The sequence below is a fragment of the Brassica oleracea genome, chromosome C4, assembly GCF_000695525.1.
Source record: "Brassica oleracea var. oleracea cultivar TO1000 chromosome C4, BOL, whole genome shotgun sequence".
Classification (NCBI taxonomy): domain Eukaryota; kingdom Viridiplantae; phylum Streptophyta; class Magnoliopsida; order Brassicales; family Brassicaceae; genus Brassica; species Brassica oleracea.
In genome coordinates, this window is record NC_027751.1 from 46,584,118 (window position 1) to 46,597,058 (window position 12,941).

Here is a 12,941-nt window from a genome sequence, read left to right on the forward strand (position 1 = left end):
TCTACTATTGTTTGGCTAAAAAAAAACTCCAAAAAGCTAGACGACTTACATTTCAGTCGTCATAGGTTAGTTTTGCATTTGACTGGATAATTTCAGAAGTTTGACTTTTCTGGACGACTTACATTTCAGTCGTCTCGTGGCCGACTGAATTATAAGTCGTCTGTATATAATTAAATCTTGAAGTTTTTTTTTCAATTGCAAAACTAACCTATGACGACTTAACTGTAAGTCGTCTACTTTTAAAAAAATATTATTATTTTAATTTTCACTAGACGACTGAAATGTAAGTCGTCCAGGATTTACGAGGTTTGACCAGAATCTCAGAAAAAAATCCTGGACGACTTACTTGTAAGTTGTCTCGTGGACGACTGAAGTTTAAGTCGTCTGTGTATAATTAAATTTTGAAGTTTTTTTTTCAATTGCAAAACTAACCTATGACTACTTAATTGTAAGTCGTTTACTTTTAAAAAAATATTATTATTTTAATTTTTGCTAGACGACTGAAATGTAAGTCGTCCAGGATTTACGAGGTTTGACCAGAATCTCAGAAAAAAATCCTGGACGACTTACTTGTAAGTTGTCTCGTGGACGACTGAAGTTTAAGTCGTCTGTGTATAATTAAATTTTGAAGTTTTTTTTTTCAATTGTAAAACTAACTTATGACGACTTAACTGTAAGTCGTCTACTTTTAAAAAAATATTATTGTTTTAATTTTCGCCAGACGACTGAAATGTGAGTCGTCTGGGGAAGTCAAACTTCTGAAATTATCCAGTCAAATGCAAAACTAATCTATGATGACTGAAATGTAAGTCGTCTAGGTTCTTTGGAAATTTTTTTGAAACCAAACAAAAACAGACGACTTAACTTTCAGTCGTCTCAGGTTACAGATTTCAAAGTCAATTGCAAAAATAACCTCTGCGTTGACCAGACGACTTCCAGGTAAGTTGTCTACAGCCAGACGACTTCCCAAGTAAGTCGTCTGACGAACAGATCTGGAAAAAAACTCGATGTCATACCTTAAATTGGTGAGATAAGTTCCTTAGCATACATAAGGCTTCTCCAAGCACACAAAATCACAAACGAAAGTAACCCACCCAGAATCGTTAGCTTCTATGACTCTATGAACCATAAAAAATTTAGAATCAAAATCTTGGGTTTTTTTATCTCATTGTGGAGAGAAAGTGAGAGATATGTTGTGTTTAGTTCACAAGAATGGAAAAAGAAGAAGGGTAAATCGATTTTGGGAGCATTAAGAGCTTCAAATTGGTTGTTCATGGTGGTTGTGGTATTGATGACAATGGCAATCTTGTAATTACTTGAAGATGATGATGTTGAGAGAGTAAAAATGTCATTTTCGAAAAAAAAAAGAAAAAAAAATTGATGGCATTTTTGTAAATTATATGAACTTGTGGGGTGTATAGGACAAAACAAATTTAAAAAAAAAAAGGTTAATTTTGTGTTTGACTTTAAGTTATTAATTAACAAATCATAAGTTATACGGAAACCATATTCACTAACTTCGTTTAGTATTCTTCCCCAAAAGGCTATTTAGTTCATCCGACATTAGTTTCGAAATATTACACTAAAGACACCAAACCCGGTATATGAAATAGAGACAAAACAAACAAAGGATTGCAAATTGTAAAGATCAGAAAAGTAAATTCTACTTATCTCAACCAATATAAAAATAAAAAACTGCCCCGAGAAAATTTTAATTTTTCTTATAATATATATTATTATATTCTCAAAAATATATAATTAATACAACATGATATAAATCTTCACAAAGTAACCTTATATTTCCCAACCGCACAAACAAAAGGTTTAGCTTCTCTAAAGATCAAGAATCAAGAAAAATCCGTAGCTAGAATCTAAACATCGATAAAATGGATATGTTTCCTCAATTGATGGAAGGCTCTTCGGCTTACTCAGATAGCACAAACCTCAGCATCATCGCAAACATCTCCTCCTCCTCCGTCACCGAAGCCACCGCTGCACAACCACCGTCATCCTCCTCTCCATCAGCAAACTCGAGCCGTTACGAGAACCAGAAGAGGAGAGACTGGAACACGTTCGGACAATACTTAAGAAACCACCGTCCACCGCTTTCCCTTTCCCGATGCAGCGGAGCTCACGTGCTCGAGTTTCTCCGTTACTTGGACCAATTCGGTAAGACAAAAGTCCACACGACCGTTTGTCACTTCTACGGCCATCCTAATCCTCCGGCACCGTGTCCTTGTCCTCTCCGACAAGCTTGGGGAAGTCTCGACGCTCTCATCGGTCGTCTTCGAGCTGCTTTCGAAGAAAACGGAGGCAAGCCTGAGACTAATCCATTTGGAGCTCGTGCCGTTAGGCTTTATCTAAGGGAAGTTAGAGATATGCAAAGCAAAGCTAGAGGTGTTAGCTACGAGAAGAAGAAGCGAAAGCGTCCGGTTCCTCAGTTGTCGGCCTCTTCTTCCTCCGCCGTAGCTAGCCACCAGCAGTTTCAAATGTTACCGGGTACTAGTTCTACTACTCAAATATCAAAGTTTGAGAAGTAACTATATATATCTAGTTAAGAGAAATCAAATTTGAATATTTTATGTAATCTGAAATATGACTTGGTCTGTTTCTTAATTTTATGTTGATTTTAATTTAGTCTTACAAGCTGGGAGAAGAACTAATGGGGGGATAAGTAAGGTAGGGTTTCAATTTTTATTTTATTTTATAAAATATAAATTTCACAACATATATATAGTCACATGTGTGTATTGTAAATACGAATATATCATCAAGCAAACTGGTCGTCTTCTTCACAATCTTTTCTCTTGATGTGGTTCTAAAACAGAGAAGTCTTATGTTTAATTTAGGTCGATTTGGGTATTATGATGATATCCTGGAATTGTTTTATTGGTTTTCTGCTTTTGATGCAAAACAGTGGTCGTTGTCTAATAGTGACTGTGAACTATAAGTCTATAAGTCATAAGTGGTCTTTTATACTTGGAATATTTCAATAATTGATTGCACTCTCTCTATTTTTTTTTTTGTGGTCAAAATTGCACTCTCTATTTTAAATTCATGAAATCAACTAATTTTTGGTCCGATATTGTGTAGTTTCATCGTGTAATCGTTTGAATCAATATACTTTTTAATGAGTCATTGAGTCGTATGTTTCTCTTACTCGTTTACTTTTTTTCATAAGCAACATGTAGTGTAAAAGAGAAAAACAAAGTCAAATTTCCGTAACTCTCAACTTTTTTATCCTTTTCTAGCTATACTCTTTTCACTTGAACATTGCACATGTCTGTGCATTTGCAAACCCTAGAATTAGTATATATGGTAACTGATATATAGTGTTAGTTTTTTAATTAAATTCTATTATTATGTCGACAAAAAAGTTATATTATTATACACCACGTCGTGTATCAGTCCGATAGTTAGTACAGTAAGTCAGTAATGCGAATTACTTGATCCCGATTAGTAAGCTTCCAAGTAACATATGATATGCCTCCCTGGTGAAGGCGAAAATGAGGGAAACAAACTAATGTTATATATGGCCTCAATTACATCTCATATATTATTGAAGTTTAGTTTAGTTTTGAATGACCTGCTAGTACTGCTGTACAATACTATATTAGATACTGTTCGAAGTTTGATAACTCACTTGATCAAATACTGCATGTAAAAAGTTTAATAATTCACTTGATCATGGAGTTGATTCCCTAATTAATACAGAAAGATTGTCTATTGCACGCCGAAACATATGCATGAAGATGAAATCGCTAATAATCGCGGATTGAAGATCATTTTGTTTATCAGCTATATATGTTGTAATCAAATCGCGGATTGGACATCAATTTGCAATTTGCAATGTAGCATGATTTTGTTACTAGTGTAGGATTAATTAAAAATCTGACAAGATAATTCTACAGATCAGTAACATATCTCTAAGAAACAGTAATCTTATATTTGATAATGCATATACATAAAATATATCAACTGATACATTTTGCATAATGATTTTTTGTTACTTTTTCGGCATATTAAAACCGTTTTATAAGCGTGTTGTTAATCAAAACCTATCGATAGCAAAGTCCAGATGAGTTTTGAGATTTGTGGTATTGTGCTTTGACAAATAAAAGAGATTTGTGAGATTGTGATATTGTGAAAGAAAGATTTTTTTTGAACATATATGTATAGTTAGCTTGTTATAGTAATATGGTTTCGACAAACAATATATGTATATACAGATATATATATATATATATATATATATATATATATATATATATTATTTTTGTTTTCAGTAAAGTTTTTTGCTGTTTAAAAATTATTTTCTTGTAATGGGTTTCTAATTTTTTTGGTCACTGTCATAAAGTAGATGTCTTATTTAATATTTAAATAAAAATGAAAATCGACAAATACATGATGAAAAGTATTGATTGGACAGTTTTAAATTTCATTTGATATAAAATTTAATTGATATTATAGTTTAGATAGCATCCCAGAGATAGGTCCGGCAGATGAAACAATCTTTTGACGAAGTTGGAAATCAAACAACATATGTTACAGCATTTTTATACTACCTTAAACCTTATTTGTGATACTATTGGTATTTTGATAACCTTATTTCGTGTATATAAATGAAATACTGTAATAAATAAAATATTTAAACGAAATAAAATAAAATTTGTTTTGGTAGCTTGCGGCAGTGTTGCATCATTCATGAGTGTGTAGATAGAGGTAGAGCCAGAGTTCTGTCTCTCACTTGTCTTGTCTCTGTAAGTTGTTCCTCGCAGAGCACTCACTCAAAGACCCAACCATTCAAACCTTTATTTTTCTTGTCCATTTCTGAATTTCCTGTTTTATAAAATCCAATTCAAAAGATAAAACAATTCTGTAATTCTACATTTCAGTTTACCTAAAGTTTTCAAACCCACAGTTGTAGGATTCATAAAATTGATAATGACTTGACTGATCTGATCTACCAATATGTTTTATATATCTTTCAGTTATATTATTCTAAGTAGAAATCCTAGTTTATATATCTCTTATAAATATATTATGTCAGTTTAAACTTAATTAGTTAGTCACATATCTACAGCATTAACACATTATGTAATATGTTAGTCGAAATAGTTAATTAATTCTCGATGTTCTTAGAAAATTCAACAATTGCCATACCAAATTAAATTTTATCTCTCTCATATTTAGAAGTTTTCAGACATTATTCTCACTTTTGTTATGATTTAAAACCAGTGGTCAATAATTTTAAAAATAAAAAATTTCTTGTTTGCAAAAGAAAAACTAAGATAGATTAAGATATTTTTAAACAATTTAAGAATGGAAAGTTTAGTTCTAGTTTCAAATAGATTAATCACTTTGTTTTTATCAATTTTTTTTTTTAAATAACAATATTGTGCGATATTGATAAGCCCTTTTCATCGGTTCAAAACACCTAATCATATTGGGTCAGTATTCCCTTTAGACCCGATCGACAATATTATAGAAAAATTATAGTCTATACAAGGTTTCTACTTCGAGCTATAGCAAAGTCTTGCACACATTTTCATGCATGACGTATGAATAATAACACGATGGCATTGATGCTACGTGTGTTTGCATTTTAGTTCATTATTCAACTAAAATGAAACTTTGTTCCAGTTATAAAGCGCACTTATCCGGGTTGGCAAGAAAAACCATCCCTAGTAATAACAAAAACATAAGCTTCGTCTCACTAATTCATGAGTACTCAATTATCAGAATATATTTTGTAGATTTGATGTGGATTGGAAGTGAGCATTATCACTTGGCCTTTCGACTTTAGACATGGAATCATGGCATTTCCGCATATGGTTAAAACAAAAAGGACCTTTCAAGAATCACACACCCATTTAATTGTTTTTTTTTTTTTTTTTTTTTTTTTGATAACCCAGGTGTTTCCACCTTTCAAGAATCACACACCCATTTAATTGTTAGCACTATTACATAAGTTACATCATATATATTCACATTTTTGGATTGATACGAATATTTCATTTAATAAGAAGAAATATATTTGAGGAGACAGTCGACATTGAAATGAGGGACCCCGAATTTTCCTAATGATTCCCTTGTTTCATCATTACCCGCCTCAAACCTATATCTAGTGAAACCCATGTGAGACTCCACCACATGTATACTCCAAAACTAACATCTCTTTGCTCAAGTCAAAAACAAGATTTGTAAGAACAATAAATTTGGCAAACCAGTTTCTTTTCCTTTTCCACGTTGATTACATAACCGGATTGAATCGAAATCAACAAACCAGATCCGGTTCAGTTTAGTTGGATTTTTAAAGCGTTCTCACCTTTTCGCTTGGCTATCATTTTCTTTTAGTTAAATAGACAATTAACTTCCTATGGTTACTCTGAGAACACCACACAGCAAAAATGAATGAAGCAAGAATTCAATGTAACTCTTTAGACGTTACTCGAAATCAACAAATATGATACAAAACAAGAATAGAGACTATAGTATATAAGTTTAAAAGCTCAAGTTGTAGTTGCAGGCTCTTGACTGGTCTCCAAATCTTTCATATTCTTTATTTTTTCTTGCGTCTGTCCTCTCCCTTCACTCTCTGCAACACATGTTCTCTGCCAGTCCAGCTCACTTTAGCGCCTTCTCTTTGAGCTGCTCAAGAACCAGAGGACAGGAAGAAACAAAACAGTTCAGTACAAAAGATAAAAGAAGTAGCAAAACGGGCTTCAATCACCACACAGAACGCAGAGGAAGCCAGTGGGCCGTATGTGCCACTGAAATGTTATGACGGGCTAAGCTAACTTGGCCCATATTGAGCCTGACCCTGATTTAGTATTTTAGGCTCGAAAAAGATGAAGTAATTGGATAGCGAGAGAGAAAGCCTATGAAACGAAATAACGGTTTGTGTAAACCGCTTTTTTTTCCGGTTCGGTTTAAACAAGACTTGAAGCAAAGCGCTTTGCCCTAAAGCGTCAGTTTCTGTGTAAGCGACGTGTTGAAAAATACAACAATATTTCACTTGGTCAAACTGATTGGACTGTAACGGATATCCTTTTTTTTGTAGCTTTAATATTCTAACCATTGTTGATCTCAGATTCTTAGTTGCTCTGAGTTTAGTTTTTGTATGTAAAACAAAAGAGTTGTATTGTTCTTAAAAGAAAATCTTCACAGTTGCCGCAAGCTCTATCAGTGAATTGCGGCTGTGCAAGCGAAGTGCAAGGAAACATAAGATGGAATACGGACAGAGCTTGAAGTTTTTCGGAGCAAGTCCTTCCATTAGAACCCCTAATGACCTCTTATGATTAAATTAATTAGTAATTAATAAAGTTATTTAAAAAGTTAAGAACTTTAGTTAGTGAAAATATTTTTTTCCTCCTCTAATGGGATAACTTCGTTGGGTTCTTAAATTTATTTTTTTAAGTAGAATGATTTAAAATAAAAGCATACATAAATTTTTTAATAAAAATGACATAAAAACATATTAAAAATACAAATACAAATTGTAAACGAGAAAAAGCCGATTAGTTAAAATCTTGATTTGTTCCAAATTTTTGTCATATATTCTCAACCAAATCAGCTTTCAATTGTTGATGTATTGTTTTATCACGAACTCGATTCCGAATGCTCATCATATTGCCGAGATTTGAAGGCATATTCGTAGAATACGTGAAATCCACTTGTGAACTTCGGTTGTGCAAACACTGATACATCAAACTGAGTGCACCCATCTCGTTCGTCTTCTACGATCATATTATGTAGAATGATACATGCTCTCATTATCTTTCCAATTTTTATTTTATCCCACAAAAGAGCTGGATTTTTGACTATGGCAAATCGAACTTGCAAGACCCCAAAAGTACGCTCGACATCTTTACGTAAAACTTTTTTGATGTGTAGCGAATAATGATGCTTTCGGACCTTGCGGAAGTGAAATAGATTGGACAAAAGTAGCCCATTTTGGATAAATACCATATGTGAGATAGTAAGCCAAATGGTACTCGTGTCCGTTGACAATGTATTAACTTTTGGAGCTCGACCTTGTAATATATCATCAAAAACCGGTGATCGATCAAGAATATTGATATCGTTTAATGTACCTGGGGGTCCGAAAAATGCATGCCATATCAGATATCGTGTGAAGCTACAGCCTCTAAAACAATGGTTGGCTTTCCTGATCCACGTGTATATTGACATTTCCATGCGGCCGGACAATTCTTCCACTCCCAATGCATACAATCGGTGCTTCCTATCATCCCGGGAAATCCGCGTATCTCTCCAATATCGAGTAGTCGTTGAAGATCTTCTGGCGTGGGTCTTCTTAGATACTCATCTCCAAGTAAATTTATGATTCCAAGAACAAAATGTTCCAAGCATAAAAGTGCGGTGGACTCACCAAGTCGGAGGTATTCGTCGACCGCATCAGCTGGGCAACCATATGTCATCATATGAATTGATGTCGTTGCCTTTTGTAACGGAGAGTGACAGAACCTTCCAGTAGCATCTCTTCTTTGTTGAAAGTATGGGAGTTCAACGGAGAGTCGATCAACAATACGCATGAACAAGGGCTTGTTCATTCGAAAACGGCGTCGAAACATGTGAGAAGGATATGTTGCATCTTCACTAAAATAATCGTTCCATAACTGCATGTGTCCTTATTCTCGTTGTCTTTCAATGTAGGCTTGTTTCTTTTTAGACCTTGATACTTCTTCATGCTCGCCATGATGAATGAGAAGATTTTCGAATTGTTGATCGAAACTTTGTTCAAATCTTTTATCCATTTCTTCGAAATTATTAGAAGAAGATGATGCCATTAAAAAAGATATGTGAAGAAAGAAGTTAAGAAATGTGAAGAAACAATATAGAGTATCTCTCTCTCGGTAGTTAAGAAATGTGCAGAAACAATTTAGAAGAAATAAGTTAAGAAATGTGAAGAAACAACGTAGAAAGATATGTGAAGAAATATTGTGTTATGTTTTGCTCGGTTCTTTTAGTATCGTTTTGATGTGCTCGGTACACGTTTTGGAGAAAAATAAGAAATAAGAAAGCAAAACACAACTTATAAAGACACAACTTATAAAGACACAACTAATATTGTCTTCTTCTGTCACAAGGTTACTGTCTACTCACAAGATACAACTTATTACAACACTTATTACATTGAACTCACGAGATACAAACCACCAAATGTCTTCTTCTGTCACAAGGTTACTGTCTACTCACGAGATACAACTTATTACTACACTTATTACATGGAACTCACGAGATACAAACCACCAAATGTCTTCTTCTGTCCCATGTTTTCTTACTGTCTTCCACCTGAAATAAAAACAAAAAACAACACGAGAAACATCAGACCAAGACAACACGAGAAACACAACAGAGCAACTGATTTAACCCACACATACGAATCCCTCATCTCAACTGAAACCAACAAGAGAAATATTATTCAGACCATACAACCAGGTACCTGAATCAAAGCGAGCTTAACCCACACATACGAATCCCTCATCTTCAGTGAAGCATATAACCTGGAAAAAATCAGGATTAATTAGTCTTTACTTGATACATTGGTCATAGATGTATATATAATAAACTGAATCAACAAAGCATTTGTTAAGGAAGAGATTTGATTAACCATTAATTAAGGAAGATGACAATGTTACAAACCCAAAGAAGACAAAATCAGACACAAAAGCATAACAAAATCTTAAAACAAACTAAAACTCAGAAACTAATTAGCCAACATATCATTAAAAAGCTTGTTTTTCAAAGCAATTTCAAGTTCATCAAGAGGCTCTGTCTTGGCAATGAGGCTGTCAAGCAATTTTTGCTTGTTAAGCTTCTCCTTCAAAGCAAAGTCCTTTTGCTTTATCTCCCAAATACTCTGAAACTCCATACGCGCCTTCCCTTCCTCTTCGAAAGTCATTTTACCTTTGCCCTTTGCGGCTTTAACACCAATAGGCCGAGCACTACCTTCATCGTCACCATAGGTAAGTGGCACTGACGTTGATGACTGTGCGGACTGCTCATCAAGCTTTCTTCTTTTTGAGTTCAGATTTCCTTTAGCAGAGGAAGCATCACACCATTTCTGATCATGCCTTAGTTCTAACCATGCATGCTCAAGTGTGAATTTGCTCTTGTAATCATTGAAGAATATTTCATGAGCCATCTTCAACACATCATCCTCGCTCTGGCCACTTGATTTTTGTTTTGTTGCAGCATCGTAACACTCAACAAACTTACACACGCCCTCATTTATCTTCCCCCACCTTTGTTTACAGTGTGATAGCTCTCTCTTTGCAAACCCGCAAGCTTAGGACTTGAACCAAAATAAGCTGCAATTCGTTTCCAAAACGCAATTGCTTTCTGCTCATTACCAACCACTGGGTCTTTGGAGGTGTTCAGCCAAGCACTGATGAGCACAACGTCCTCTGTTGGTGAACATTTCCTTCTCTCCTTGCGGTCGTCCACACTGTGAGCTTCTACGTCTGCAGCTTCACCCCATTGTGTACCGAAGAAAACATTCGAGTCAGAGGGTTGAGTGTTTGGTTATTGGTTGGTTAAGAGCTCTAAAAAGCTAGAAGACTGGCTATAAGAATCCATATAAGTTAGAAGATTGAAGGAAATAACAAAGGAGATTGCAAAGGAGAGAGGGCTGTTGTTCAGATTTAAAGGGCAAGTTAAAAGTTGTAAAACTTTTAAGTAGTTGAAGTTAATGCCAATCACTTCACCATTTAGGTTTCAACTACAACTTAGAGAAACGAGTTCATCGTTTCATCTTTTAACTACACCTTACAGAAACGATTTCATCGTTTCATATTTTAAATAATTACATTGTAAGTATTGTTTTTAGAAGTTAATGTCAATCAATGTCTACCTAAATTCAATGTCTACACCTAAAACTAAATGTAAATCACCTCACCGCAACTAACGCAAACCATAATACTAATGTCCATTTAATTCCCAACCAACTCGATATCTAACTTCTCTTAAAGGAAAAGTATACTAACCTCTTGCTTTCTGCAATGAAATACGGATGCTTTAATGATGGTGAATCCGTTTGTGTTATTTCCGTAATGCATCAAAAGTAAACTCACAACCAACTTGTTACAAAACCAACAAAGAACGTTAGCTTAAATTAAATGGAACTTAACAATTAAAGGCAAACAGACGAACACTAAAAGATATGAAAATAAAGAGAACAACAGCTTGGTGTGATCATGTCTACCTAAATTCATATTTTACCACAGAGCCTTAACCAATTTTATCTCCTTGTTAAGACAGAAAAACTAAGAACATAAGCAAGTATATTAATTTTCCCGAAACAATCATTCCCACCATTATACTAAAGTCCATTATAACAGGGTAAGGAAAACAAGACTAACCAATGTAACTACAACGTCTTTTATGAAGCTTCAGTAAACCCGATACTGAATAGATCCTTCTTTCTTCCTCTCTCCATGGAGTACCTACGAAAACCATAAGCTCAGTAAACTGATTCGATCAAAACAAACATTGAATCAGAGACATAGAAAGATACATATCTCTCTTTTTGTCGCGGCTCTTTGAATAACAACGAGGTCTGGAATCTGAACAAGAACAAACAACTATAAGATGGAACTCATATGATGTAATAAGATAGACAAACATGGGAGATAAACACAGACATACAAAGATACATACCTCTCATTCTCTCACGGCTCTTTGAATAACAACGACGTTATGACCCTGGACAACAACAAAGGAATATACGATGAAACACATACGATGTAATAAGATAGACAAAGGGAGGAGATAAACAGGGTCAAGGAGATAAATAGAGTCAAATCTCATCATCGAAACAAAAATTCCAATCCTAATCGAAGGGATTCAATTCACGGGAACAAAAAAAAACAAAGGAAATCGAACCTTCATGGTGATTGCAAGGACGGATTGGGAGAAGAACATCGACGAAGAAAGAGTGAGACCAACCGACGAAGAGAAAGACCAACCGACGATGGGATTTTGAGGCCGTCGAAGAAGAGACAGACATAATCGAGGACGACGAAACATATCAAACATCTTTTTCGGTCGAGATTTCGACGGAATCGACGACGAAGAGAGAGACCGACAAAGGATTTCAAGTTCATCCAAGACGAAACACACAAACGACGGAGAAAACAAGGGTTGGCTTTTTTCACCCTTTCGTGTGAATAGAAGAAGCCAATCCGAGTGTGCCAAGTAAATGGCTCTTACCAATCCTTTTTCCCTTTAATTAAGCACCAGTTCTTGTTAATTAATGTCTTTTTGATTCATTATTTTCACACTTTACATTAAGAACCCCTTTAGATACACCAATGGAGGTGGTCTCAATAAGCTTTTCAAGAAGCTTTTCAAGAAGCTTTTCAAGACAGCAGGGATGGATGACAAATTGTAAAATCTCTCTTAACCAAACCATGTCATGGGCTTGTTATATCAGGTTTTTACATTTTGGGTTCGGTTTGACAAAAAAAAACTGATTACACAACTTGGTGTACACATGGAATCATGGTAATTTCGAGACGTCTAATTTAATCACAAGAGGAATAGTCTAATTCCCTGTTCGGGAACGCGCTAGGCGCTAGTCGGGCGGTTGGGTTGGGCCTAGCGCCTAAAGAGAAAATCGGAGATTAATCGGAAATTATGCGGGTCGGAATTTTTAGATGGTTTACTATGTTATAAAACATGTTAATATTTAATTGTGTATAACATTAATACATTTTCATGTTTAAGATTGTATAAAACACAGAAATAGAATATATAAACTTAATATAGTAAAAAAAAAAAAAAAAAAAAAATAAATAAATAAAAAAATAGATTAGGCGGCCGCCTAGGCGGCTAGGCGGTCATTTAGGCGGTCTAGGAGGAAAAAAATCGGATATCCGATTTTTTAAACCGATTTGGCATAAATCGGGGCGGAAAAG

At 34.7% G+C, this 12,941-nt stretch overlaps 1 protein-coding gene and 1 pseudogene across 1 annotated transcript; one reads left to right on the forward strand and one right to left on the reverse strand.

Moving 5' to 3' along the window:
- Nucleotides 1–1,789: 1,789 nt before the first annotated feature.
- LOC106340014 (protein LIGHT-DEPENDENT SHORT HYPOCOTYLS 3) lies at nt 1,790–2,626 on the forward strand. The gene has a single exon (XM_013778879.1). The coding sequence runs from the start codon at nt 1,887–1,889 to the stop codon at nt 2,538–2,540; it is 654 nt and encodes a 217-aa protein (XP_013634333.1). The 5' UTR covers nt 1,790–1,886; the 3' UTR covers nt 2,541–2,626.
- A 7,104-nt stretch (nt 2,627–9,730) lies between these two features.
- On the reverse strand, nt 9,731–11,689 carry LOC106339054 (annotated as a pseudogene).
- Between the last annotated feature and the right edge of the window lie 1,252 nt (nt 11,690–12,941).

Coding starts and splice junctions, on each gene's coding strand:
- LOC106340014 (XM_013778879.1), top strand. CDS start 1,887: ATGGATATGTTTCCTCAATTGATGGAAGGCTCTTCGGCTTACTCAGAT.